The sequence below is a fragment of the Aythya fuligula genome, chromosome 20 (assembly GCF_009819795.1).
Source record: "Aythya fuligula isolate bAytFul2 chromosome 20, bAytFul2.pri, whole genome shotgun sequence".
In the NCBI taxonomy this organism is placed as follows: domain Eukaryota; kingdom Metazoa; phylum Chordata; class Aves; order Anseriformes; family Anatidae; genus Aythya; species Aythya fuligula.
In genome coordinates this window covers 3,588,804-3,615,015 of record NC_045578.1, presented here as the reverse complement: position 1 = coordinate 3,615,015, position 26,212 = coordinate 3,588,804, and the positions used below count along the sequence as shown (strand labels likewise).

The window sequence follows — 26,212 nt, the reverse complement described above, 5'->3', positions numbered from 1 at the left end:
ATTGAGTGCATTGTCCCCTGCAGGAAGGCTTCGATGTTTTTCCCACTCTGAATGTCCTTCATTTTTCCCCTTGGCATATTGGCACTGTATAGATGTGCTTGGAAGGAAAATGTGTTTCACTGTTTATCCCCTCTTACTGTCATCAGAATTTAGACCTGGGCATTTAGCTCTTGCATAGAAACTCACAGTTCCCTGCCTTTGGGTTGTTCTCTCTGTACCTCTATCCATAATGCTATTGCTCTTGCCTAATGGTTTGGTACAGGAAAATTGGCAGCTTCCCTTACAATAAGGGTTTTGTAGCAGCAGTGATACCAAATTGTAATTACAATATAACTTGTCTGTGGGCACGCTTTTGGCTACTTGTAAGTACCATTAATTTCCATAACTAAGTAGCTTGCTGCAAACCAACAGTAATTAACATGTAAGTTCAATTTGTTGTTGTTTTCTGTATTACCATAGCACCTGAAATTCTAGTCACAGCTCAGGAATACACAATACTTGATGCTGCACAAATGCAGATTTAAACAATGGTCCCACCAGAGCATTTATAACCTAAAGATATAAAAAGACATCAGATAGTTCCAGACAAATAGTGTGAAGGGAGAAGGAAAAACTCAAGATAATGTATAATAACCTGGTATGAGGTATTAGTCTTGCTTTCAGGAAAGAGTGGAAATCCAGTACACTGAACAGCTCTCAGGTTCTCTTTCAGTGTAATAGAGGGAAGCTTGATAACTTTTTGAAGGGACAGCTTGAAATGGTTTGAGTAGTGGGATAATTTCCAAAAGCCTACCCTAGTCTCCACACAGCAGTGCACACTTCAGCAAGCAATGAGAATTCGTTTACAGTTAATCAAACAAACCATCTATTGCAATTCCTCACTTCTCTGTATTTCTAGCACTAGCGTAGCCACGGTTATTTTCTAGGTATTTGAATAGCTGCCATCACAACAGGGGAACACAAGAAGAAAGAATGGAAGTTTAAAAACATGAACACAGAACCAAGAATACCTACTCTGGCTATTCAGGAAGTGTCAGGACCTCTGGCTCATGGCATGGCCTACAGCTAACCTTTGATTCAATGATCAGCAGAAAAATGACCACCTGGGACAACCTGTAAGAGGGTGTTACTGGTTGGCAAAACATTAGCCTTCCTTTTATTCCAGCTGTCTCCAAAAGAAGAGATCTGTCAGATCCCCCTGCCTGCCCCTCCCCTCCACTTCTTTGTGCAGTCAGACCTGTGATTTTCTCCTTTGCCAGCCCTGATGACAGACATGTTCATTTATGGTGCTTAGTCTCTTTATGCAGAAAGTCCTCCCTTTCTAAGCTGGAAATACTGTTTTCAAAAAATGTACAATGAAAGGTGGTTATTGGTCTCATTTTCTCTCTGCTTCTTTTTTTTTTTTTAATTCTCAAGACAGCAGCTTTTTAGCTTCCATATTTCCATGTGACTATTCCGCATTGTGTAAATATATAAATATAGATGGTATCATTTAACCAGTCTTAGAAACAGTTTATTTTATGATGCATGAGCAGTAAATCTAATAAAGAGTCAATGATGTGCATTGGAAGCTATATCTGCATATGGAGGGGGTATAAAGAATATACACCTATTTGCTGATGCTGTTAGGCTGATGCGTACATTTGTTGCAGGTAACACTGTCTCTCTGTAGCCCTAAATATGCTTTCTCTGCTGCTAGAAAAGTATTGCATGTAAAGTAGATAAGACAGCCTAGTTAAAGTACCAAATGGGGAATCAGAGATCTGAACTCTCTTTATAGATTCTAGATGTGGTGGGGGTAAGTTATTTGTTTTACCTCTGCAAAATGAGGATTCTCAACTTACAAACTTACCTTGGATCATTAATGATTGTAAATCACCTGAAGTTAAGAGATCTGTGGATAAGCAACTCACTACAACTTTATATAAGTAAAAAAAAAAAAAAAAAGTGACACAACATCTGCTATTGATGGTGTTTAGTGTTACAGGTGCTAACCCCACTGAGAGAACAGGTCTATTTTGGAGCTACCAATGTCTCATAACACAAGGTATTACCATGGTGGTGCTATATATCAATTGAATTGACTTTTCAAAGCAAGTTTCAAACATGAGCCCTTGTTTTTCCACACCATTCAATGTTATTTCAATCATATAGACACTTGAGTGTTTAATTCCTTTTATTTCACTGGGAGACCTGTTCTGCAGGCTTGCATGGTGTAGCAGTGCCTCTACAGTTAAAACCACCTGTTATAAGTCTCATAGGTCTAAAATGCAGCAGGCTTTGTTCTCTGACTCTGAAGTTGGAAACCCCAGATTTGATGGACAACATGATAATTAGGTTACCCTCCTTATCTCAAGATCCACGATAACAGCTTGTTCTGGAAAGGATAAGGTACAAGTTGTGGGTGGCTTTTCTCGGCTCTGATAGCTTCCTTTATAGCTGTATCCTGGCTCTCATCCTGAAACAAAGCTTTCATCCCGAAACTCATCCTTGAGTTCTGTATGACCATGAAAAGCAAGAGTAATGTTCCAGTCAGCTCCCCAGCATGGTGGTATTTCCCCATCTTCTGTACCATGACTGCCCTTAGACTTCAGTCACTGGTCATACCATGCTAAAATCAAAGTTACTGCATTTGGATCTCTCTTTGTTTCAGAGCATTAAAATGATCACTTCCAACATTGAGATAGCTGGACTTGGAGTTTAGCCTCAAACATAAAGGTCCATAAGAGACCAAGAATTGCTTGGCTTGTTTGTTTGTTTTTTGAAAAGACCTAAGGTGTGGCCACCTTGCCCCTTACACGCTGTCAGCTCTCTGCTGTCTTCCTCCCCTCCCATGCATATGTTCTTCCTCCTGCACGGTCCTGTCTTGCAGGTGGTTTTGGTCCCTGAGGGCAGCTTCTATTCCTTTTCCATAGCAGTCCCTCCTCCTTGGAGCAGATAGACAGACTTCTTTGTTTATCCCATCTTTTCACATTAATCCAGTAAATGACTGGAAGCAGTAGAGTGGCTGGAAAGACAAAATAAAACAGTGTTCTGTATCATTTAGCTGTCCAGACACTTGTATTTCTGTCTTTATACTATCTTGCTTTGCTGTATAGTGCAAACAGTTCTTACTCTGTTTTCCTTGCAGCATGTGTTCTAGTGTGTTGTATTGCAGCTCCTTAAAGCAGCAATTTGTATATCTTCCGGTCTCACTCCTTCTGAAATGTGTGTTCTTTGAAATATTGGTTTTCAAACCTGCCTCTTGAAACCCATTAGCTGGATGGCATCATTGTATCATACTGCTCAGACATTTCAGCAGCGTATTTTAGACTGGTTTCAGTCTCCAGGTGATTAGAGAGATATGTTCTGCCTCCTTTTGACAGTGTTCCAAGCTCCTGTTGTACCTCAATTTCAGCATCCATTTCAATTCCTCAAAGACATTTCATGATCTTGCACAAACAACAGCTCCCAGGCTAAGCCCTTGCCATAGAGTTTTTACAGCATCTCAGTGTCAGCTCCAGGGAGCTTTCTGTTGACATGGTGTTGGTGACTTATCTGCTTCCGAGGCATCAATATTGCCCAACACTGGGATGGAGTTAGGCTTGCTTCAAATTGAAGAGTACATGTGGGAGTCTTAGCCACCATTTCAAAGAGAACTTCAAATAATGAAGATGTAGACAGATACACACGCTTTGCAAATAGCCATAGAGGGAGTTTATAACCTACTTAGATCTTGCTGGGAGAGCTGCTGGTGTGACAGCTCTGAAGTCTACTTTACTTATCATTTTTTGGAATCAGAATTTGCTAACTCTGATCACATAAACAGAAAGACTTCAGGGGGACTGAACTTCTATCGGCTTATCAAAGATGAGCAACTGGATACCAAAAGGAGATGGTGAGATATTATACAACACAGCTGGATTCAGAAGATCTATCTCTGCAGCTGAAATCTCACTGTAAAATGATGGTTCTAAAAGTGTGTGAGGAGTTAAACCCATGACCATTTCAGGAGCTATCGATCTGTTCTGGAGGCTGCCCTATTTGCAGTAAGCATCCCTAGAGCCTCTCTCCAGCAGAAATGCTGCATATCCTCATATGCCCTTTGTGGTGGATGAACTCATTTTTACAAATCCCCATTAGCAGCCGACTCTTTTTTTAATGTCAGTATCTTTTGTCCTACTTTTTGATCTTCCTCTTGTTCCTCTTTTTCTTTTACCAGTATCCACATGAGGCACATGTTTCATGGAAAAGCGTTGGGCGAAATGCACGCTCAATAATTCAGGTCTGGTGCTCTGAAGTTTGTAACATTTCAGTGATTCATCGGACTTAGGCTGAATTTGTGCAGAAGAGGGCAAGTTTTACTTGCTGTGTGTAACAGCTTCTGTGTGTGTGTGTAACTTATATAACCTTAAGGCAAGCAGTTGCCTGTTTCCAGTGTTTTATGATCAGGCAGGGCATGTCGATGCTGCTTTCAGGAGTGTGATAACATCTTTTCCCAAGCTCGGTTTAATCTCTCCAGCTGCGGAACTCCAGCAACAGTGGCTGCAAAGCTGTGATAGGGCAGATTTCAGTGCAGGTCAGGAGAGCCCACCTGGGATCTGGGATGCCCTTGCTGCACGTCACTTAACTTCTGTTGACACCTTCATTCTTTGGCTCTGTCTGTCTTAGCTCGGCAGTTCAGCCGAGCTCAAGGCAGAGCAGTGGACAGTGGGAAAGTGGAAAGAGAAGACTTCCTAGCTCAGCAGCTGGGCTGTAACTGGCTCAGACACCATCACAGAGGAAGCAGGTCCAGTCACTGAAAGAAGGGATAGGGAGGAGGAAGGTATGGGAAACAAAAATAATTTTAGAAACAAATAGAGGAAGAAGCTTTCTGTAGGTCAGTGCGTAAGTGTTGCTAAATAAAGCTGTCTATTCCTGGCAGTGACATGGTGGTCGGAGGGCTATAGGCGATCTCGAGCAGGGTGTGGGAAAGGAGACTGCTGTAGTCACGTCAGACCAACCATAGGCACGGATCTCTGAGTTCCTCCTCCCACCCCAAACTGCTCCTGTGCAAGCAACGGGGGCTGGGTTGGGGCTGTGAGTGTCAGAGCTTGCAAAGAGAACCACAAAATGACATCCATCTGAATGCTTCCTCAGAGCAAAGTGTGTTGTGTATTTCTTGCTGCTTTTGTTTCATCAATGTATTGTACCCAAGTCAACATAACAAAAGCTGAACATAAGGTAAATAAAAGGAGAATCTTCGGTTACCTGAATCCAAACCTCCATAGCTGCTAATCTCCAACTGCCAGAAGGGATTGCAGAAGGAAAGTTTTCTCTCTAGATACAACAACAACAAAAAGCTGGGGGTGAGGTGGGTTAGCTGGGCAAAAAGCAACCTTTGGGGAATGTCCAGTAAAGGTTTTTGCTTGCCTCCTAACTGGAGAGGAGCAGGGGGGGTCATCCTTACAAGTCTGATTATTTAAGCTGCGTTTCATCTGTGTGCTCTTCATAATACACAAAGGAAGATGGAAATGTGTGTCTGGAAGATTTTCTTTCCTTTTTTGTTGTTCTGTTGACCCTACTTTTCTTTGTTAAATTGTTAACCTACAGCATAAAAGCAAAGGGTCAACAACTGAAATACAGGGAAAAAGTTTTCTGATGTGGGCAGTGTTCCCCTTGAAACTGTGTCACCCTAACTCTGTTGGGCTCAGTGTGTTGAACATTTCTTTTAATGATGAGACCAGGTTAAATTAGTTTCTTCTCTTGGTGATCACTTCCAGTTCTTCAACTGCTCTAACTGTTTACAGAACCATTTAGTGAACTGCATCAGGGAACTGACTTGAGTTAAAAATAAGCAAAACAAGCCCCTTTTCCAGCACCTCCCCCTCAAAAAGAGATTCTTTGCCTCGTAGCAGTTTTCTGATCCGAATCCCAGCTTGGCCCCATTGTACAAGCACAAGAGAGAAGGCAGCTTGGGGATGGGAGTAAGTGAGGAAGGGCTGCCAGGGGTGGAAAGGGTGCGTGGTGGCTGTTTATACCACACCACCATCCCACTGTGTACATAGGGCTTTTAATGTATTTTGTTGACAGTCTCCACAGAGTCAAGAGTTGTAGCTCACTACAAGACAGCGATGTTGCGAAGCCCATACTTAAGTCCTGTCTTAAGTGCACCTAGATATTAGCAACATAAAACTTGTTATAGTGGCTAGACTTATGTCCCCCTCAAAAAGGACAACAATACACTAGCAGGGGAGGGCAGGAATCTTGCACGTGGTGGGTATTTGGTTTGCTAGAGTTTATCAGAGAACTTGGTGCCTAGCGAAGAAAAGGACTGTTCTGGGGAGCTGGGGCTTTCTGGCTTCTCTAACTGACCTTTGGAAACAGAATGATTTCAGCATGGAAGTCCAGGGCTGTCGCTTCTGTTTGGCTTCTCATCTTCATCTGTTACCAAAGGTGTCAGCCTTATATTTATCTGTCCTGTAGATCATAAACAGTTTATACTAATGAAGCTGCAGGCCAACCCTCTCAGGGCTCAGATAAACATCTATAGGTTTCTAGTACTCGGGATAACCACAACATGAACCAGAAGTGGATTGTGTACAGAAGAATCCTTTGAATGGATTTGAGACAAATAAGCGACAAAGGAAAGTTTGTGACAGGTTATTTTTCCCTTAAATGTCAAGTGAATAAATCTTCTCCTTTTTGTGTGTTTTGTTACAACAGATTTGCATTTTTATTGGAGAAACTCTTCTGTTTTCAAACTGGGCTATCACAGCAGACATACTAATGGTGAGTGTACCTTGGAACAGCATCTTTCTCTTCTGGGGGCCAGAGCAGTTTGTCAGCTTGCAAGAACAACCTGAAGTTCACATCTTCATTTAAATGCCTAGTCCCTAGTTCAGCCTATTCTATGTTTGTCTTTTTTTTTTTTTTTTTTTTTTTTTTACTTGCTGAAAAGGAAAGTGAGAGAAAAAGAAAAAAAAATCTGCTTTTTCTTTTTCCTGAGCACCAAGGTGAGGCATTGTCCATAAGGGACACCATTACTAGGTTCAAATAGTTTCCCCAAATATTAAGTATTTTCATAAAACCTCACATGTAAAGAACTCAGTCAGCATTTCCTAATAGCACATTAGTAAATTTTGTTATCAATAACTTGGCTTTGTTCTGTAATAGGAAATCCTTCCCTCCCGCCCTCCCCTGACCACAAAGGCAGCCATCTACCTCTCTCCTTGGCTTAACTCCAGCAAACCTAGCATTCAACACATACACAATAGAAAACCTCTGGGAAAGAAGAGAGGAAAAGAAAGTATAAAGAATTTTTGGACTAAGTCCACCTTGTTCAAGAGGAAACTGTCTGGGATTTTTCACCTCGTGTCCTTCATTTTCCATTCTCTCCCTACCATAGTGCTTCCTAAGTCTTACAAATCAGCAGGCTGATGTTAGCAACTAGATTTTTGTCTGAAGTAGTCTGCATGTTTGCTAAAGAGCCTTGCATGTTTGCTGATGCTGCCATCAGAGACGTACAGAGCCTTTCAAATACCTTGAAATCCCATTGTGAGGGAGGTTTCTTGTTGCTTATTGTTTGATAAAGAAGGAAACTAGGGCACAGAACCATTACAGGACTTGCCCGAGGTCTTTTGGCAGGTTGTTGACTAAGCTAAAAATACAATCAGTCTGGCATCAATAGAAAACTCCCTTGACTTGTATTTGTTGCTTATGCAAACATCAACAAGAAAGCAATCCGGCTCAGTGTTTCTAGATATAAAGATACTGGGGTTGATACATTGATTTGACAAGAACTTCAAGCTCCTGCTTAAATTCTGTTTGTGGTTTAAGTTCAAGGTTGTGTTTATATTTTAAGATGGCTCTGTAGCTGCTGTAATTGCACTGCCTGATGATCCTTCAGTCTTTCACTCATTTGTGCAGAGAGCACTTTGTGAGGTAGGGCAGTATGGTTAATGCCACAGCTCTCGGGTATGAATAAGACACAGAAGCAAAGGTTGTCAGTACACCTCAGGACTGTTAGAAGGCTTTTAATTTCTCAGGTTCGCTCCTCCTACCAATCTAGCCTTACTGTGTTAGAGCTCAGCGTAGGCCGAGCAGGTGTTTACCCTGTACTTATATTGGTTTTGCAGCTTGTGCTGATTTCAAGGCTGTCGCTGCCGTTCATTCAGTGGTATCTCAACATTTAGACAGATGTGCCTTCTCCAGACAGCTGTGCTGAGGAAGAAATTATAGTACAGTATCTGTAGCTGCTCATTACTGCCTCCTGCCAGAGCTTTCTGTCACATCCTGTCTTTGGCAATGAGATTCACAGGAGTGCTCCCAATTCTCTCTGCTCAAAATTAGCTTGTGTAGCAGATCTGTTATATCCTCCCTGGCACTGCCTGAAAGAGGTAAGGGGCAGGCCATGGAGCACGTCTGCAGTCCTCCAGCAGTGGCTCTCAAAGAGCAGCTCAGGTGGCAAATGCTGCTGTCATCAAGGCTTCGCTGGATGAAGGGGATCTGCTCAACACGTTCAAGGTCCTGCATAAAATCTGTGCCAGAAAGAACTGAAACTTGACCTCTGTTGTCTCAAGCTAACCTCAGAAGACATTCTTCTCCCAAACAATTCATTATATTGAATGTACCAAGGATGCCATCGTTATTCCATTTTAATTACTGAGCTTTTTTGTGTTGATTTCAATGTGACTTTGGTATCCTGTAGCTTTTTAATAGCTTTTATAGGTTTGCCATCTGTTTTGTATGAGCAGCATCATATAGTCAGTTGCATTTTGCACGGTTGCATTTGCAGTTGTATATATTGCTCTAGTGCAAAAAAAGAAAAAAAATCCCCCTTAAGAAATGATTGGAAATAATTGGAAAAATCTTCTTAGTTCCAATTCTGAAAACACAAGAAGGAAGCAAAAAGCATGTTAAAAACCGGATTTTGGTAATTGATGCCAACTCTTAAGTTAGCTGTTCTCTTGCCTGTTCAGACAAATGAACTGGAGTGTCATATCTAATGCCCAGCTTAATGCATTATCAGCATGAGTAGAACTGTAAAAGTGCCATCCGAATAAATGTAAACGTCCACTTAGATCAATGCAAGCCTGTAAGCAGATGGTCTGAAGTACATTTATGTTACACAAGGGGTTTGAGAGGATGTTTTGTCAGACAATAGGTGAGAGGCAGGGCTATAGCCATGTTTGACAGGCAGCTCTGTAAGAAGTTCTAGCCAGAGAAAGGTGTGGATATGCTTCTGTGAGATGCACTTTAAATGTTTTGCAAATTAATTTCTACTGATTACTATTTATTTGGTGTAATCAGAAGTGTGTCTGTTCTTGCCTGAGGCTGGTAAGGAGTTTAAAAGCATTATTAGTGTAAGCCTAACAACACTTTAATCATATACATAAATATTATCTTATTTTCATAGACAAAAAGCTTTCAATACTGGCTGATTTCAGTGAGAGCAGACTTATGCCAGAAGCGAGGGTTTTGGTAACTGCATCCCAAGTGATTTATCATAGCTCTCCCAAGATTTGTAGATCTCACGACTGCTTAAGAGCCCTATCTGGCAAGTTGGTAAGCACCTTCAGAGGTTTTGCAAGTTTAATTTCCTTGGCAAAAAGAAGGATGTTTGCTTCGTATCTTCAAACTTAATTGTTGGCTCTTCACAGATTCGTGCTTCCATTGCTTTTCTGTTCTTGCCAGTGTGGCAGCCTGTCTGCAGTTCCTCAAGCTGACTGCAGTAAAAGGTGCTGAGGGCTAGGTTTGATAAACTGTCAGCACTGCAGCATGCACCGCGCTGCCTGAGATTTGAAAAGGCTGATATTTGTTCCAAATGCAAATTTGTACAAAACAAGCCTTATTCTCCTGAGCACAACTCTCCAAATCTCCTCCCAGGCACATGTTCAGATGGTGCTTAGGGAAGGGAGGTGGTTCTTATGGAGCATGCTAATTATGAAACAGATTTTATCAGCCATCTTTGCAAATTGGCCTCAAAATTACCAGAAACCCAAAGTAGCATTAAAACTGCCTTGTAACAGCAGTAATGAATGAGCTTCAGTGCAGCAGGCGAGCGTGTAACATTGTGAGTGCTTGGGATTTTGTGGAGTCTGGTCTTCATAGTGGGGTTTTTCCTCTATAGCACATCTCAGAAATAAAGATGAGGGACAGGGGCTTGGTGGCATTTTTGTGTGAGAGCCAGCAGACAACTTGAAGGACCTCAGCTACAGCAACATACTCTCATTAGATCTTTGATGAGAAAAGCCATCCTCCAGTTTATGCAAAGTCCTGACACTCATGCAAAAAAATAAATGTTCTCCATATTTCCCTTTTCTTCTAAAACATTAGCTCCTTCTAAATGGAGGAGACCAGCCATAGTGTTTTGCTGTACAGTCTAAGTCTTCCTTTAGTCTTGAAACAGGCTGAGACTGACTGTGGCTGAGCTACAGCCCTGGAGGAACGTGCCTTTTGTTCTGCCAACCTTCCCGATAAATAAAAGACAATTATTTATGCAGTGTAAAATACTGTGTATTTTTACAGCTGAAGAAACAGCATTTCCAGAAGCAGCTTGAATTGTTGCTTCCCTCAGTGAGCTCCCACATGTCAGAGAGCTGTGTGTGCTGTCCTTTAGATTTTATGGCAGGGAGGGAAACACAAACGGAGGTGCACAGCCTGCTTGGGGCACCTGCACGCAGCTCTGAGCAGGAAGGCTGTGCCTGGTTCTCCTGTGGACCAGGGCTTGTAGATGGATGTGTACTTCCACACGTGCTGCGATTTGGAGACCAGATTAGCCTCCTTTCACTTCATGTAAAAGTTCCTTTTTAGACAGAGTCTGTCTGTGACTCGTCAGTGTGCACGAAGGGCTCTCAGGCTGCTTTCCCTGGAGCACAGCCTTTGCCTGTCCTGAACACCCGGGCTGTTCCCTGCTCCGCAGGGATGGAGTTCACCTCAGTTTTCTTTGCCTTTGGGGATGAAAGAGACCAGTGTGTGTTGCCCTCAGGATTACTGTGTGACCCAGAAAGAGCAGCAATTGATTTAGAGTGTAGTTTTCTCTCACGATCAAACTTCAGACCTTACCTCTTTGTCCCATGGCCTTCTGCTGGGAGAAGGGTGATCTCTCCTTGGCTTTCCTGGTGAGCTGGTTTCAGACCAGCTCATTCTGCTGGTTTCCCTACAGGAAGGGAATGTCAGCAGCAAACCGTGCCCTTTCTGAGCCTCTATTTAGAGAGGAGAGGTTTGCCAGAGCCGCTTGGTCAGCCTTCCCACCCATCCTGTGTGCTGCCTGCTCTGAACCTGGAGGCAGAGATGAGCCGTGGCAATCCCACGGGCTTCCGCCTAGACCGCTGTGGCTGTCCCACCTCCAGTTTCTGTGGGATGGTCGAACCAGGCCCGGTCTGGTTTGAATTTAGGTCTATTTTAGTATCAAAATGCCCCTTTAAGGCTGTAATTTACTGCTGCCTTCCTAGAACAGTGGCTAATGTTTGCTACCAGCTGCTTCCTCCCCATTGGAATAAAATGCTTTCTAAGCAGGGATAGGGTGGAGTACGTTTTGGTGTCTTGTAGAGGCTGGTTTAAGCCTTTTTTTCCTCATCTTTTTAACATTTTAACAATTTAACATCTCATTTTTTAACATCTTTTTAGAGGAGGAAAAATGTCACGTTCGTTTGCTTGCAGGATGGTCAGATGGGATTGGTTTGGTTTTTGTCATTTGAATTCCAGGCTAAGTTCACCAAGTGTTTTGGTGCCTTTTACTGATAAACCATATTGATGGTTTCAGCCAGCAGGCAAACTGATGGCAAACTGAAAACTGGTTGGAAATTGTGCCACTACTTGCTGTATTTATGCATAATACAGATGTACATGCAAAATTATGTATAATTGTGTGTATTCATGTGTATATAGACATAGATATATACACACACGATGCAGCAATTATTCAAATTTTTTTCTCCAGTTGGCTTTAATTCACTGTCACTCATTGAAAATGATAAGTTTTGAATACATTTACAATTTCTAAGAAAAGGGAAACAATATAGAGCCAGGCAGGCTTTATTTTCCAGCTTTGTTACAATGAAATGTAGAGTGCAAAAAATATATATTTTAGCACAAGTTTAAAATTCCGTGTTTCAAAGATCTACACAACTCTAGCCTCTTGAATTAGATAGAGTTTCAATTTATTTTCTCAAATGCCTTTTTCTCAAACAGCTCTTGCAGAATGCCTCTCACTGGAGCTGTGTGACCTGGGGCCAGGTGGAAAGAACAGTAACTCATTTTTTTGTGTTTTATTTTGTCTAATCTATCCAGGTTGTACCCATTACCGTGTGTCTTTGGGGAATGGTAATGAATTGTGTGGCTCTCCTGGTGTTTCACAGTGTGACCTTCAGTATGTCTCTGTGTCTCTAATAAAGTCTAGACCTTGATTTTCCTCTTGGGATTTCTGTGAGCCTTCAAGTCCATTTTGAGCTCTTTGATGCAAAAGGAGGCCAGTGTCTGACATCTGTAGTCAGGTAGCTGCTGTGGATCTGATCATTTGCTTTTCTGATGCAGCACAGGAGTTTAACAGGGTACCCATTTCATACGTGGCATCAGTGTGCATTAGCAGTGTGCATTTGCAGCTTTGTCAAACCAGTAAGGAAAGAAGTGGCATGTCTTTCCCAAGGCATATGCATAAAGCCCTAATGAAAAGCATTTAATCTAATTTTACCCATCATTCCCAATTGCCTGTGCTTGGGATGAGATGATCATTATAAAAAGGCACAAATTCTCTTCTGGTGTGGATTTTCGGGGTGTTGTTTCTGTTCTTTTATTATGGTTAACTCTTCCCACTGCAGACAGGGCCACTCTGGGAGGGTGTGATGAGCACTGAAGCACTGCTTCAGGCTCTGTGCCCTGAGGTACGTTGCTGTTGAGCAGTTAGTTCTCCTTGACTCAGCCAGCTAAGGCAAATTCATCTCTGTGTGTTCTAGCTGGGGACACACCAGTCCTGAAATGTCACATTTAATTAATAAACAACTTCAGGAAAGCATTGCAAGAAAGAGTTGAAGCCTGGGAAGGCAGGCCTCGTGAAGAAAAGCTAAAAGCAGTCCATCAGAGAGAATGTAGAAGAGTAAAAGGGATCTCGGTCCACAAATAGCTAAACCAGAGTCATTTCTGGCAGGGCAGGCAGCTCTCCAAAGAAACAGAAAAAGGCAGAACAAGACTCGGTGCTCAGAAGTGGAAACAGAGTTCACTTGGATTTAGAAATTCTTCATTACTTACAGTCTTTAAATCAAGACAGGATCAATTTCTAAACCAGGATGTGGGGATGTGGTGATGTTCTTAGCCAGCTTCTTTCACAAGTTTTATGCAGAAAACTTTTTTTTCTGTTTCTAAATGTATGTTATAAAACAAAGATCTTTCCACAGGACCAGAGTTCGTTGTTTTGGTTTGCTTTGTTGTTTTTTTTAATCTTTCATTCCTTTCCATGGTTATAGCCCTGTTTTCTTCAGGCTCTGGTCCCTTAATCAGGAAATAATTCATGTTTTCCATTGATCCTGTGTAGTCAGATTAATATTGCGTGACCTGGCTGAGGGTGTTATGTCCTGTTAGAGGAGTGGAGACCACACGACAATATCTTGGCTCTGGAAAATTTCCGTAATGTGTGTTATCTTTCAAAAGTGGAATCCCATTTTATTGTATTTTATTTTTTTGTAGGGAAAATGAATTCCCTCAAAAACTGCATTAATTAAGCAATACAAGAGAGCTGGACGGGTTCTTTAGCTGAGTTTCCTTATGTATTTATTTTTCTTTTCCTTTCTTTGCAGTACGTGGTCATCCCAACACGCCGTGCAACCGCAGTGGCCTTGCAGAGCTTCACTTCGCACCTCCTGGGAGATGCTGGCAGTCCTTATCTGATTGGATTTGTAAGTGCTCACAGCAGGTTTCGGCAGGGTTGTGCGCCCACGTTTGTGTTTGTTTACTGACTGTTTCTCTAACTTGCCAAGCTGAACTATGCTCGGGAAGGGAGGCCTGTATTTGTCAGCAGAATGGGAAGTGGTGCAGTGCAATGCAACTTTTTTACACGCTTTCGTTATCTGTGGGCCACAATTCAAACATGGGAGGAACACTTGTGCACAAGAAGTGAGTTTCTAAATCTGTTTGGCCAGGGCATTTGTAGACTGCACTGTAAAGTGAGATTGGTTGCTTCTGTGGTATGGACAGTGGTCCGTTAGGAATTAGATTGGAACAGGGGTGGTGGTAGTGGGGTTATTAGTATTCCTTCTGGTGTGCATATTTTGTTTTCTATTAGTTGTATGCCTTTCTGTTACTGCTGCACTTGTTGGCCTTGGTTTGACTTGAGACCTCTCTTATTATGCCACCATTACCCTAGTGCAGAGTGAAACAAAAGTCCCTGCTCCAAAAATAGGCGAGCAGAGAATGTTCCTAGCTGAAAATATAAGGCCTGGGAAATGTAATGAAAGAAATCTAGCTATACTGGGGTCATTTCTTTCCCTTGAAACCTTCTGTTGTGTTTAATGCACTGCATTTCAGAGAATATAGATCATTGTTTATAAAATACAGCAACCTCCATGTAAAGCATTAAGTGATAGTGCTCATGTTGTGTTGAAGGTGCTACAGTTTTCCAGCGAGGTAACTGGGACTTTAATTAGTCTCAACACCTGAGAGAGAGCACCTGATGTGCTCTTGCTGCTCAGTAATGCTGGCTACTGTGGACCTTTTTTTAACAGTCATTTCTCTTCTACTTATCCTGTACTCACTAGTGAGTGTATATATACATATTTATTTGTGTTTAACATATATATTTATATATACACACATAATATTTTATACACACATAATATTTACTGTTGAATGCAAGCTCCCCAAAACAATATAGTTGCTCTGTAGCCCTCTGAAGTTGACATGAAAAGACAAATATAGATAAGACTGAATGGATCAAAGAAATGAGAGACATCCCTAGAGAACAAATGTATATGATTTGGCTTGGTCTTTATTTACATCAATGTTCTGGGCACCCCAGGAGAAATGATCTTATTTTAGAAAGTATTTGAAAGTGGTGAGAACAAAAGGGACACTGGGAGAGATGGATTGTGTAGGGTGGGCAGCATGGGGGAATGTGAAGTAGGAGTGGAATTGGCAGGCATTGCTTTGGGGATGGGTGCCAGGGATGAGGGGCAGGGTCTGGGATGCAGGAGAGGCTCCCAGGTGACTGCTGCGTGTTCCCTCTTCTTTTTAAATAACAGGGACATCTAGGGCCCTGAATGTTGAACATTGCCTAGGGCTCTTGTGTCACAGATAGACACAACTTTGGTTGTAGAAAAAATTGTGCCTTGCCCTTCTGGTGTTTAGACACCAAGCAAGTTGTGAGTTACTTCAGGCTGCCTGCCTGAAAGATGCTTAAACCCAATTTAATGGCTGCCTTGGGCTTTCTTTAGAGTGGGGAAATATTAATTACGATTTTGAATTACTCTTTTCTAATGCTGTAGTTTTTGGGCGGTTCTTGCTTGGGAGGAGGCTCTCCAAGTACAAGCCTTCCCTGCAGGGAGCCAGAGGGAAGCACTTGTGCCATGGGAGGCACCGGCACCCGCTTCTGTAGCCTCTGGGCTGGCTTGGCTGACTCATGCTCCTGCACTACTCGGGCTGAAAGGTCAACTGGAGCTTTCAGATACAGGAAAACAAATGCTGTTCAAAGTGAAAGGACAAGCAGACAAATTTTCCGCTAAGACAAGCTCGCAAATTAATTGTTCACGTCTGCAGGCTTTTGCCACTGGAATCGTCCAGCTGAGCAGTGGGCCGGAGACCTGCAGGCAGCATAGAAATCTCACTTGGACAAGTTAAAGAAATGGCTTAGATCTAGGATTTCCAAGGCAGGCTACAGGAGCTAAGGAACCATCTCCTGGTGACTTCAAAGGAGAGTTGGGAGTCCAATTCCCATGGTCCTAGGAATCCCCAGCCTGAGGACACCGTGTAGCAGGCCAACACCAGCGTGCAGGTCTTGAAAGAGAGAGGGAGAAGGCACGATAAAGCAAATGAACTGACATAACAGGAACACTAGAAACAGTGAAATTCAGCCTCCTGATCACTCGGGGTGAGAGACCCTCAAGATCTGCCATTTCTTCTAACTGCTTACAACTTCCACCTGAGGCTCCCTCACTAAAAGAGCAATGCTTTGATCCAAATATAGAAACAGAGAATCATTAGGGTTGGAAAAGACTTCCAAGATCATCTGGTCTAACTGTCCCCCTACCACAGGTATCACCCACTAAACCATGTCCCTAAGCACCACGTCCAACCTCTCCTTAAACAGCTCCAAAATAGCTGGCATCTTACATAGTTTTGGGGGAGTTCACAGTGAGTTTCTTTCCAGCAGTGCCCTTAGTACAGAATCAGATACTCACGTCCTTGTAGGACTAAGCTGTGTCAGCCAGTTGTCTCTGTTTGCTGGATACCAATAAATGTTGTATTGATCTTATAATCCTCATGTAGAGCATAGAAAAGTACTTAGCAGCTGCAGCCTCGCATGTGCGATTGCTCCCTTGCTCTGTGGTGTGTTGTAAAAGTTGAAGGTCAGACTCACATTTTTCTGTAATCTCCCCCACTTCCAAATCCTGCCGTGCAGTTACATCTGATGAATGTTTTGCATTTATGCACTTTCCTATAATCATCAAAAGTGCCAAATATATGCTAGTGTTTAAAAGCTAAGTGGAAGGCAGCGGGTATGTATGGTTGTTTTTCATGTCTCTTTAAATATTGATAACTTTTTTTACAGTAAAAAAAAGATTAAGATTGTCTTACAAAGAAGCTATGCAAATGCAGTCTGAGGGTGGCAGCTATAATTTGCATAAGGTTTTACTACCTGCCAAACACAGAGATCAATTCCTACAAATCAGTGCTTCCCATTCATTCACAAATTAGAATAGGCGTTGCTGCAGTGTTTCGTTAGATGAGCCAGTTTTCATTCCTATATAACTGTACCTTTTTCAGGACCTTTGCGATACCCTGCAGAATTTAAATAATTCCCATTTAACACCTTGGAGTATATCTCCATGCTTTATTTTTGAGGTAATTTCCCCTGTTTTATGTATTAGACCCCCGTGCCTTGGTACTTTGGCTTTCCTTCCTCCAAATCTGCCATTTTCTTTTCTCTGTGAGCACAGCAGAATTTTCCTCTTCCACGCTTGCCTTGCTTCTAGTCCTGGCTGTGAGGAGAGGCAGGCACCTGCTGCAGGCTCTGCATGTGCCAGGGAAATTGCTGCTGTGGGCACGCATTGTCCTGGCTGCTCTGGTGCTGGTGTCTCTTCTGTTAGCTTTCTGCTTTATTAAATTCTTCCACATCTTCCCTACACAACCATCCATCAGCTCTGGGGACTGAAACCTGCCTGCATCTGTCACCTGGCAGCACCAAGGTGAGAGGAATGGGGCTTTAAAGTGCCGGTGGTCAGCATCCCTCCCCCCGTACCTTTTGCTGGGCTGAAAACTGCTCCCTGTGCCCCACTGGCTGGGTACCCACCTGGCCTGACCTCCTTGGCTGCCACTTCTTTAGGTTTATCGGAGGGACACAACCTCCAGCCAAGCAGTGTGGGGCCAGCAGCCCGCGTCTGGCATTGAGTCTGTACCATGCCTGAGCACGCTGTTTTTCCTGGCAGCACAGCCCACAAGTGCCTGGACAGGCATCTTCTCTCTGAACAGTTCCCTTCTGAAAACCAGGTCTGAGTGTGGGTGACCTCGTAATTAATTGTAAGCAAGTGTGAGCTGTTCTGCTTTGTTTTGAAGGGGTTTTGTGCAATTTTATTACCTAGAAAAAAAAATTACGAATAAGCCAGTTGTCACCCTTCACTTTTCTCCCCCAGCTTTCTTATGTGAGTAGGTTGATAAACTAGAGCTAATGAGCTACTTAAATAGCAGGAATGCTAATGGCCTTCCTTTAGCAAGTAGTTAGCAGAACAGTGTTAATTATCACTGGTGCAGAGTATCAAGAAGGCACATCAGCATATGATTAGGGGCAAGAAAATTTGTAGGGAATGCAGTAACTGAGACGCTTCTTTAATGAAAGTTATAATTGGAGGTACAGCTATAACAGCCTTCTTGTCCCGGTTTGAGGCAGCCTTTTTGGTGATTTGCTTTTAAAGATGTTTACCCATCCAAGTAAATATGTAGGTATAGGAAGGAGAGTTTCTACATGAAAATGCTTGCCTGCTTGGGGAAGCTGAATTCATGTGTTATGGTTTACAACTCCTATTTTATGGTTTAAAATACTATGGCTACTCCAGAGTAGATCTGCGGACACAGCTACTCTGCAATAACATTCTCTCCAGTTTACTCTGCTACACTAAAACAGACAAATGTGCAAGTTGTTCTCCCAGCATCACTGTTTTATGGACTATCAGGAGCTATTCCACTGCTGTTGCGCGGTTAAGGGTGGAACAGAGGTCTCTGTCTTGTTGCCTTTTGCAGCAAGCCCCTTTCCAGGAAGGCTACCTCCCTTTTGCTGAGGACTCTTTTTGGTGTGTGTCTGCCCGACAGCTTGTTCATTTTTCAGGGCTTTCGCCCTGTGATAGCAGAATCAAGTTTTCAGTGAGCATTGCCTGTAATGATGAATCAAACCCTGCATCCTGAGAGCTGTCCCCCTGCCCAGTGGCACTGCATTTGAGGGATCAGACCAGAAGCTGTTTTTTACCCATTTCTTTCCCTGCCACGCAATCATGAACCCATAACAGCACTGTGCTGGTGCTCATGAGGAGTATTGGCTGGGGGAGCACAGCTCAGGGTACTGGTGTAGTAAGTGACTTTTCTAGGATCGTTGCATACAGTTCTAATATTTATAGCATATCTGAGTGCATCTAGGCAGCATCTTCCATCACCTGATGGAGAGAGGTGGCATGGGAGACACATTCATGGTTGTGATTGTTCCTAGTTTCCTTACCAAGTGCCAGCTGCTTTGACTGCTGTTCTGTAGCCCCAAAGTATCGCTCCTGCAGTCTTCCCCCACAGCCGTGCTTGCAATATGACCCAGATTGTGGTGGATAAACTGGGGCTTGCTCTCATAGTCCAATATCTGATGCATGTGTTTCATGGAAATATTTCAAGGAAAACTATCCCCAGACTCTCATCCTTACTAACTATTTCTTCAAGCAGTAAATTTGCATTGAGGATTTCTCTGGTCCTGGCTGAGCTGAGTAATTAAAAGCTTTTTTCAGAGTGCATGAAAAGGCCAAATCTTTGACATGGCTGTCAGCTGCAAAAAAGGGGAGAATTAAGCACCTGGAAATCAATCCGCACAGGATTTATTTCATTTCAGTGACCTAACAAGCTTTCCACTTCTGCTGACTCATCAACAGACAAGATTTAAATCTGTCCTAAAAAAAATAACCAGATGACTTCCCTTATATAAAACAGTCTTTGCCAAGGGCTCACAGCCTGGTTTTCTTTTCCAGAAGAAAAAAGTGCTGTGCACCTGTCATTCCCTGTGACTTTGGTTAGAAGTGCAGCTTCTCAGTATTTTTGATAAATGGATGTTTAAAGTATGTACAAGTATCTAATTAAAGCAAACCCAGAGGTGATCAGAGGTGATCTTTGTTCCACTCAAGTGTTTCAAGCTCTGTCCCATCTGCTCTGTCACTTCTTTTCTGTGCACTAAAGATCTCACCTAAGTGGCTTCTTTCTCAAGTTCCAAGGACCCTGTAAACTCCCAGCATGACCAGTGGAAGGTGCCAGTCCCCCTTGCTGCTGCCAAGCATCATGTCGCTCCAGTCGGCAGCAGGGAAGATGGTGATGGGTATCCATCCTGCAAAGAAGTGAGAGTGCAGGGACAGGGATACTGCTAAAGGTGTGCTCCCAAACTGCAGTCCCCTACCACAGACCTGATTTTTGCACCTGAGTGGGCATCACCCACCCCTACACATTTAGTACCTGTGCCCTAACATGAGCCGTGTTTCCTGATTCCACATTGCCTGTGGTACAAGGCATCTCCTGCTGGGAGAGAAGAAAGTCAGTGTTGCCTTACAAAATCCCTGGGCAGCCCAGATCTGAAGAGAAGGGCAGTTAATGACATGGAGAAAAATAGTCTTCCAAACCTCTCCTGTTGGCTAGGGCAAATGTTGTCTGGAGGCAAATGTTGCTCTAACACCAACAGACACACAAAGTCCATTTGTTAGCATTGAAAGTGGAACACTTGATTGATTTTTTTAATTTTCTGTGGCCCTTTTAAGGAAGAACCAGTTATTTAATGAAGTCTGCTGATCCTGGGAAGAGTAAAAGGGCATAAACAGATGAGCCCAACACAGGGGAAGCAGTGCAGGAATTCTTGCTACAGGTCATACTCAGGTACCATGCACAAATGCAGGCTATTGATATTGTCACCAGCCAGGTAACAAATTTGGCTTTGATCTCAGAAGGGCACAATTAAGGTTAACAGGATGTTTGACTTTTAGTCCTCCAACATGGGGTTACGAGGGGTGCTGTGTTAAGGAGTCGTGCTGAAGAGAGGAGCCAGAGAGAACCTGGCTTGTACCCAATTGGTAATAATAAAAATCGGGAATTTGTGCCAGGTACTGCAGTGGAAATATCCTTTTGTGTAGCAAAATTTGTGTCCAAAAGGCAAAGCCAGAAATGTAGAAAAAAAAACAAGCAATTGCAGAGGAATTGAGATGTACCACTCAGCAATAAGAGAGGGCAAGTGAGATGATGATTGCCATTACATTGTACAATTAGGGAATGACTTTAACTGCTCCTGCTCTTCAGGAGGGAGAGTAACACAGGAGCAAGGTGTCTTGCTGTAGAGCTTCAGCATACCTGAACATCCATTGGTCCAAAAAACCAGCACATGCTTCCAGAGAAAGGTGATAAAGTTTCCCTTTGCTGTCTTCTGCACTCAGACTGAGACATGAGCAGAGATTCGGGATGTGAGGATCAGGCCCCTTGGAGCCGTACTGTTTGTTCTCCAGACAGTGGGCATTTTCTCTCGCTGGACTCCACCCAGCTGCTTGCCGCCCACTGAACACATGTCGGTTGTGTTCTCTTATAAAAACACCGTGAGCTGAAGTGTATTCAGCAAAGTCATTCCTCTTGGCCCAAGACCTATCTTACAGAAAAGAAGATGTGAACTTTCATGCTTAAGATGTTATCAAATCCTTGCAAAACTTGCAATGCAGTAGGAGAGCTCACTCACTTTCCACCCCCAGGTTTTGGATAAATGTTTTGAAGTTTTTTGCCACTTACCAATTGGCAGAGCAAGAGAAGCAATCCCGTACCTGACTCCTTGCTGAAGAACTGGAACTGACTGCATGCAGCACCTGCTCTTTGTTACTTGGGACAGAAAGAAGACACTGAAAATGATTCTAGATGGGGTCTTGCCAGATCACAGTTAGACAACTCAGAGTCCCATCATTGCAAGGAGCCTGCAAGCCAAAAATTGAGAGGCCAGAGCAGGCCATTTGGCAAACTGTGTGTCATTCTTGGAGCACAAGGCTGTAATAACATCCTGTGTCCTCTGGAGAGGAGATGCCAAAGTCCCAGCCTTAGCAGGTGGCTTGTACTGAGTAGAACACAACAAAGCAGAATAGTGACTGCAAGTTAACTGCAAAAACAATATCTAAGCCCCGATAAAAGTTCCAGAATTAAGAGATTGGTGAGCGGACTATAGGAAACTGAGGTGAGATCAGTTTCCAAATCCATCTGGCTTGAGGGATGGAATTTTACCTTGGATAGGAGGAAACACTGCTGTTCCTAAAACATGCACTTAAGATTCTGTTGGATTAAAAATTTCAAAGGTATTTCAAAGGTACCATAATTAACATTACCAAGACCTGTTGGTATAAAAGGTCAATATGATGCCTTAGAAGGTATAATTAGGAGTGTGGGGCAAGGTGTATTGGGAGTTTTATTTGTTGGAGACTACATTTTCAAACCTGTTTTTAGCCTAGAATGTCATGTCACCTATGGCTGGCTTTTCATCATCCGTAGCTGATCTATCATGTCAATTTGGTGAGTGATTTATTGCCTGTTCCTTTCGGAGGATAATTGGATCCATTCCCAATAATGAAATTTCTCAGTTTCTGTTGTAGAATAGCCTCAGTTCTGGCTATTGCACACGGATTGAATATGGAATTTTGGTTCATAATGAAGAGAAAGGGAAATGTGGGGAACTAAGGTGTCTGGATACAAGAGGGAATAGATTGCCAGCTGAGGTCCCTGTCTTCTGGGTGCAGTGCGTGTGCTGTTGATTTCCTGGTGGTGCATTCTTTTCACATTCAAGTCTTTTTGCTACTTTTTTTAATGTCTCTCAGATTGTTAGCCACTGTTGTTTGTCTTTCAGTCTAAGGACTTTTTTAGCCATCAGTTCTCACCTGAGACTTGGTGCTAATGCTCCTGTTTTTCTATGTGTGTGTTATACAATGTGAATGAAGTTCTCTTTGAGAGGCCAGGAATGCTTCCTTTGCTATATCTGAAACACTGAAATTTTTTCCTCCTCCTTTCTAGAGCAGGGAGTGAAACAGAGAAATCTGGCTAAAAACCTTCCATCAGTTCTGTAGATACACTCTTCCTGTGTTTATTCACTTGTCTCTGCTTGACATTGCTGTCATGAGAGCCGGTCCTCTGCTCTTTCATGCGCAGAGTAGTTTCCCCTCCTGCACCAGGCTGGCTGCTTCTCCTTCCCTTCACTGGAGCTGGAGTCAGGCTGAGTAATGAGGAGGATATTAAGTCACGGAGGCCACCAGTGCTCCAAAGAATCTCCCTGCTACAGAGCCTTTAAAGCACACACCGTGACCTCTTCATTGGTGTCTCCCTGAGTGTCATCTCTCTGTGACCTTCTGCTGAGCTTGGCCCCTCTGAGGCATCTCTACGCACACATTTACCTCCCAGGTCAATGCAGTTGGCTGCAGGGCTGTGAATCGCTGCTTTCTCCTGACTGTAACATTTTATCACTTCACTTAGCTGTAGTTTGTCTAGATTTAAGCTTTCAGTGTCAGATTTTGCTACACCACCTTCCTCATCGGCAACAGCATGGCAGTTTGGGAGGTGCTGCACAAGCTTTGACTGTTTCTAGAACTGATTTGCATGTGTGCACGGCCACAGGATTTTATGCTGCAAACTGCCTGCAGTCTTTTGGTATCAACTGGCATTTCTGTCTCAACAAAAGGTCACAGACAAAGCCAGAACTGGACATTTAAATAGCCAATGCCTTGGGACTCACCCTTACTGCTGCTACCTCTGTTTGATTTATAGAGCGTAGTTGTTTGCTGGACAGTAAATATTAAAATGTGATTGTCTTAGCTGCAGACACTCATTAAATATTACTGAGCTTTAGCAAGAGCTTCTCATACCGATTTAAATACTGCGAGGTTAGACACCCGCTGATTCAATCACTGAGGTAGCTAGGGAGAAGGTGGAGAGGGCTGAGGGAAGAATAACAGATTGGGACAGAAGAATGATGGAGAGGGGAACCTTGCCATGCTGCTCACAGCGAGAAGTGCCCGGGTTCCAGAGTGCAGAATAACTGCGTTCGGAAGGCTAAAGCACGCAAAGGGCATTCAGCCTCTCATGAACAAACTCTTCCATTTTAAATGTTGTGCACATGTTCAGTGGGTGGTTGTTTAGGGAGCTGTGTTCCCTCGGTATTATCATGTCTATTTTTCATCTAAGTGACTAATTTTTTTTCTCTTCTCTCCTAGATCTCAGACCTGATACGACAAAGCACAAAAGAGTCCCCGCTCTGGGAGTTCCTCAGCTTGGGGTATGCACTCATGCTCTGCCCGTTTGTCGTTGTCCTAGGAGGGATGTTTTTCCTGGCCACAGCCCTCTTCTTCCTAAGTGACCGAGCCAAAGCCGAACAACAGTGAGTAACCTGGCAATTGCAAATGGGGAAGTACCAAAGCCTGTTTTCTCTCTCGAACTCTTATGCTTGTACTCTTTCCCTGGGCCTTGGTCCTTCCAGGTAAAGGATGTCAGGTTGTATGGTAAGAACCTCAGCTCAGCAGAGTGCATGAGGCTGCACGAAGCACAGGGGCTTGGGTCATGCTGGCTGGGCATCCTTTACACGCTTCTGCTCTGGTAGATCTGTGACTGGCTTACGACCTGGAGGGGAGCACAGCACTTACAATCACAGACCCCTTTTACCCTCGCGTGAGCATGCCACAGGCCAGGCCATCCGTGAGGGGCTGCTGTGTGCTGGACCTGTGGACTGCTAGGTGGACAGCAAGAGATACCTTACAGAGCTTGGTGGTCAGCTTTGAGCCCAGAGTCCCATCTCAGCCCCCTGTGTCCTGCTCACCCCCTCTAATCTACAGCACAGCAGGCAAGAAGGAAGGAAGCTGTGTATGTGGGGACACACGCGCTCAAGGGTCACTGTACTAAAGATAGTCTTACCCAGTCCCTTGTTACAGCTTGTAAAAAAAAGCTACTGTTTTGCAGTAAAGAAACCGATTCGGACCACCTCACGGTTGGCAACTACAGTAATTCAGAAGACGCTTCCACATGACATACACACTCCTGGGGTTAGTCTCTTTCTCCTAATTGTCGAACAATAAGAGTACCTGTGTATAATGGCATGCTGAATATGCGGGCAGGTGACTAGTCTGGAGCTAGCTGGAGGTTGCCTTTGCCTTGCTCCCACTGGGAGGAGGAGGAGGTTATCATTCCTGTGAAGTGGCTGCGAGAGCCATTTGCAGCGGTAGAGGAACAACGGCGTAGATGTGCTGTGGTAGCTGCAGTGCTGCATCAGACAGCCACAGCAATGGGAACTTTGTGTGACTGAGCTTCACCTGTGTAGATCTCACTGCACAAGTGTTTGCATCGGTTTAGTGACACATGTAGATGCGTGAAGCAAAAAAACACTATGTGGACATTTTAGCAGCCTGTGATAATTGCACAGACCAAGAGAGCAGAGCATACCTTGCTGTACATTGCAGAGAGTGGCCCTGGAATGTCACTGTCACTAGAAATGATACAGCTACAAGGCAAAAAAGGTGTTTGGAAATTGACACAAGCGTGTGAACAGTTTGGGTGACACTCTATGGCTCACACCATCTTATCAGATGGATGCAAGAGATTTGAAAGCAGTGCCAAAATGCTGTCCTGAGTCCCTGTAAGAGCAGCTCCACCTTCCTTTTACTAACACACACAAATACAAGATAAGGTTTTTCCTCTCCTGGTGCCTATAGGTATGTATTCCACCTATGATGAAGTGTTTAAACATGCTGGAGAAAACAAGACAAACAAGACCTCATCATGTATCTTGTAAGAAGCTTAAGTCTTGCATAGTTGAACTTTGGTGTGGCTTTGGGGATGTGGCATGACAGGCGTATGCCCGGTTTGTTACTATACATGTATGCTTATAAAGGCTTTAAGTTGCAGTAAGTGAAGATGTTAGGAAGAACCTCCTAAGAGAAAGAAGAGGGCAATGGTACAGCAGAGAATCTGGAGAAGACATGAAAACCTGTATGGGTACCTAAGGGCCTCCAGAGCCCGGGGAGCCAGGAGGATGGGAACTGCTCTGGCTGCCTTTCGGCTCTGTTCCTGTAATGCCAGACATGAGCTGTACACGCAAGTCTAAGCAGTGCTGATCCCTTGGGGACATGGCAAGATGAACAGAAGTTTCTAGGTGCTCAGGGTGACTTTTATTGGAGCTGGGAGCCAAAAACACAATTTGGTGATAGGGTAGTAAGTAGTAGAGAGATCACAACTTACAGCTCTCTTTTATCCTGAATAAATGTGTTTATTTTTGTCTGTTGTTGTCTAGCCTGAGCAGATTTGGTTGTACTCTGTTCCTCCCAAAGCATGCCAGCTCCCAAACCAGTCACAAACAGGTCCACTTAGTGAAGAACCTTAGTTACGCAGGCATCAGACCTGCTTTTGCTGTACTCTCTTTTTCAGCATCCTTCCCTTTCCTGGTCCGATTCGCACTCATTTCTGAATTTTACATTACTCAGTCACTGATCCTACTGTTGCAATCTGTCCCAGAAGCAGAGCAGTTGTCATAAACAATGGCTAACAAAGCAATCTCTCTCGAATGACTTCTGCATTCTTTCTGGATACGCACACTCCCATGTTAAAAATACTTTGTCATCCTACCATCAGATTTCTGGAGACTGCAGCTTAATTCAGGCTTGACACACTGCTGAACAGTAAGGCAGTATCTTTAATAAGGTTGGCAACTGCTGAGTAAGGCTTCTCTGCCTGCCATGTGCGTGGTGTCTGTGCTGTCAACTGGGTCCCGTCTGCTCTTGCTGACAGGGTTTGGTGGTCTTCTTGGAAGAATTTACAGAGA

The 26,212-nt window shown here is 43.5% G+C and overlaps 1 protein-coding gene across 4 annotated transcripts in view; it reads left to right on the top strand.

Moving 5' to 3' along the window:
• LOC116497222 (protein spinster homolog 2) overlaps positions 1-26,212 on the top strand; it is a 134,773-nt gene that overhangs the window by 89,385 nt on the left and 19,176 nt on the right. Inside the window, exons 9-13 of one of the 4 annotated variants that reach the window (XM_032200865.1) lie at positions 6,685-6,750; positions 13,752-13,850; positions 23,619-23,782; positions 23,882-23,903; positions 24,358-24,415. In XM_032200865.1, coding sequence (XP_032056756.1) covers positions 6,685-6,750; positions 13,752-13,850; positions 23,619-23,782; positions 23,882-23,885 — 333 coding nt within the window. In that variant the 3' untranslated portion in view covers positions 23,886-23,903; positions 24,358-24,415. Of the gene's footprint in view, positions 1-6,684; positions 6,751-13,751; positions 13,851-23,618; positions 23,783-23,881; positions 23,904-24,357; positions 24,441-26,212 lie in introns of those variants that run through there. The other 3 variants (XR_004254089.1, XR_004254090.1, XM_032200864.1) reach the window with 3 other exon arrangements.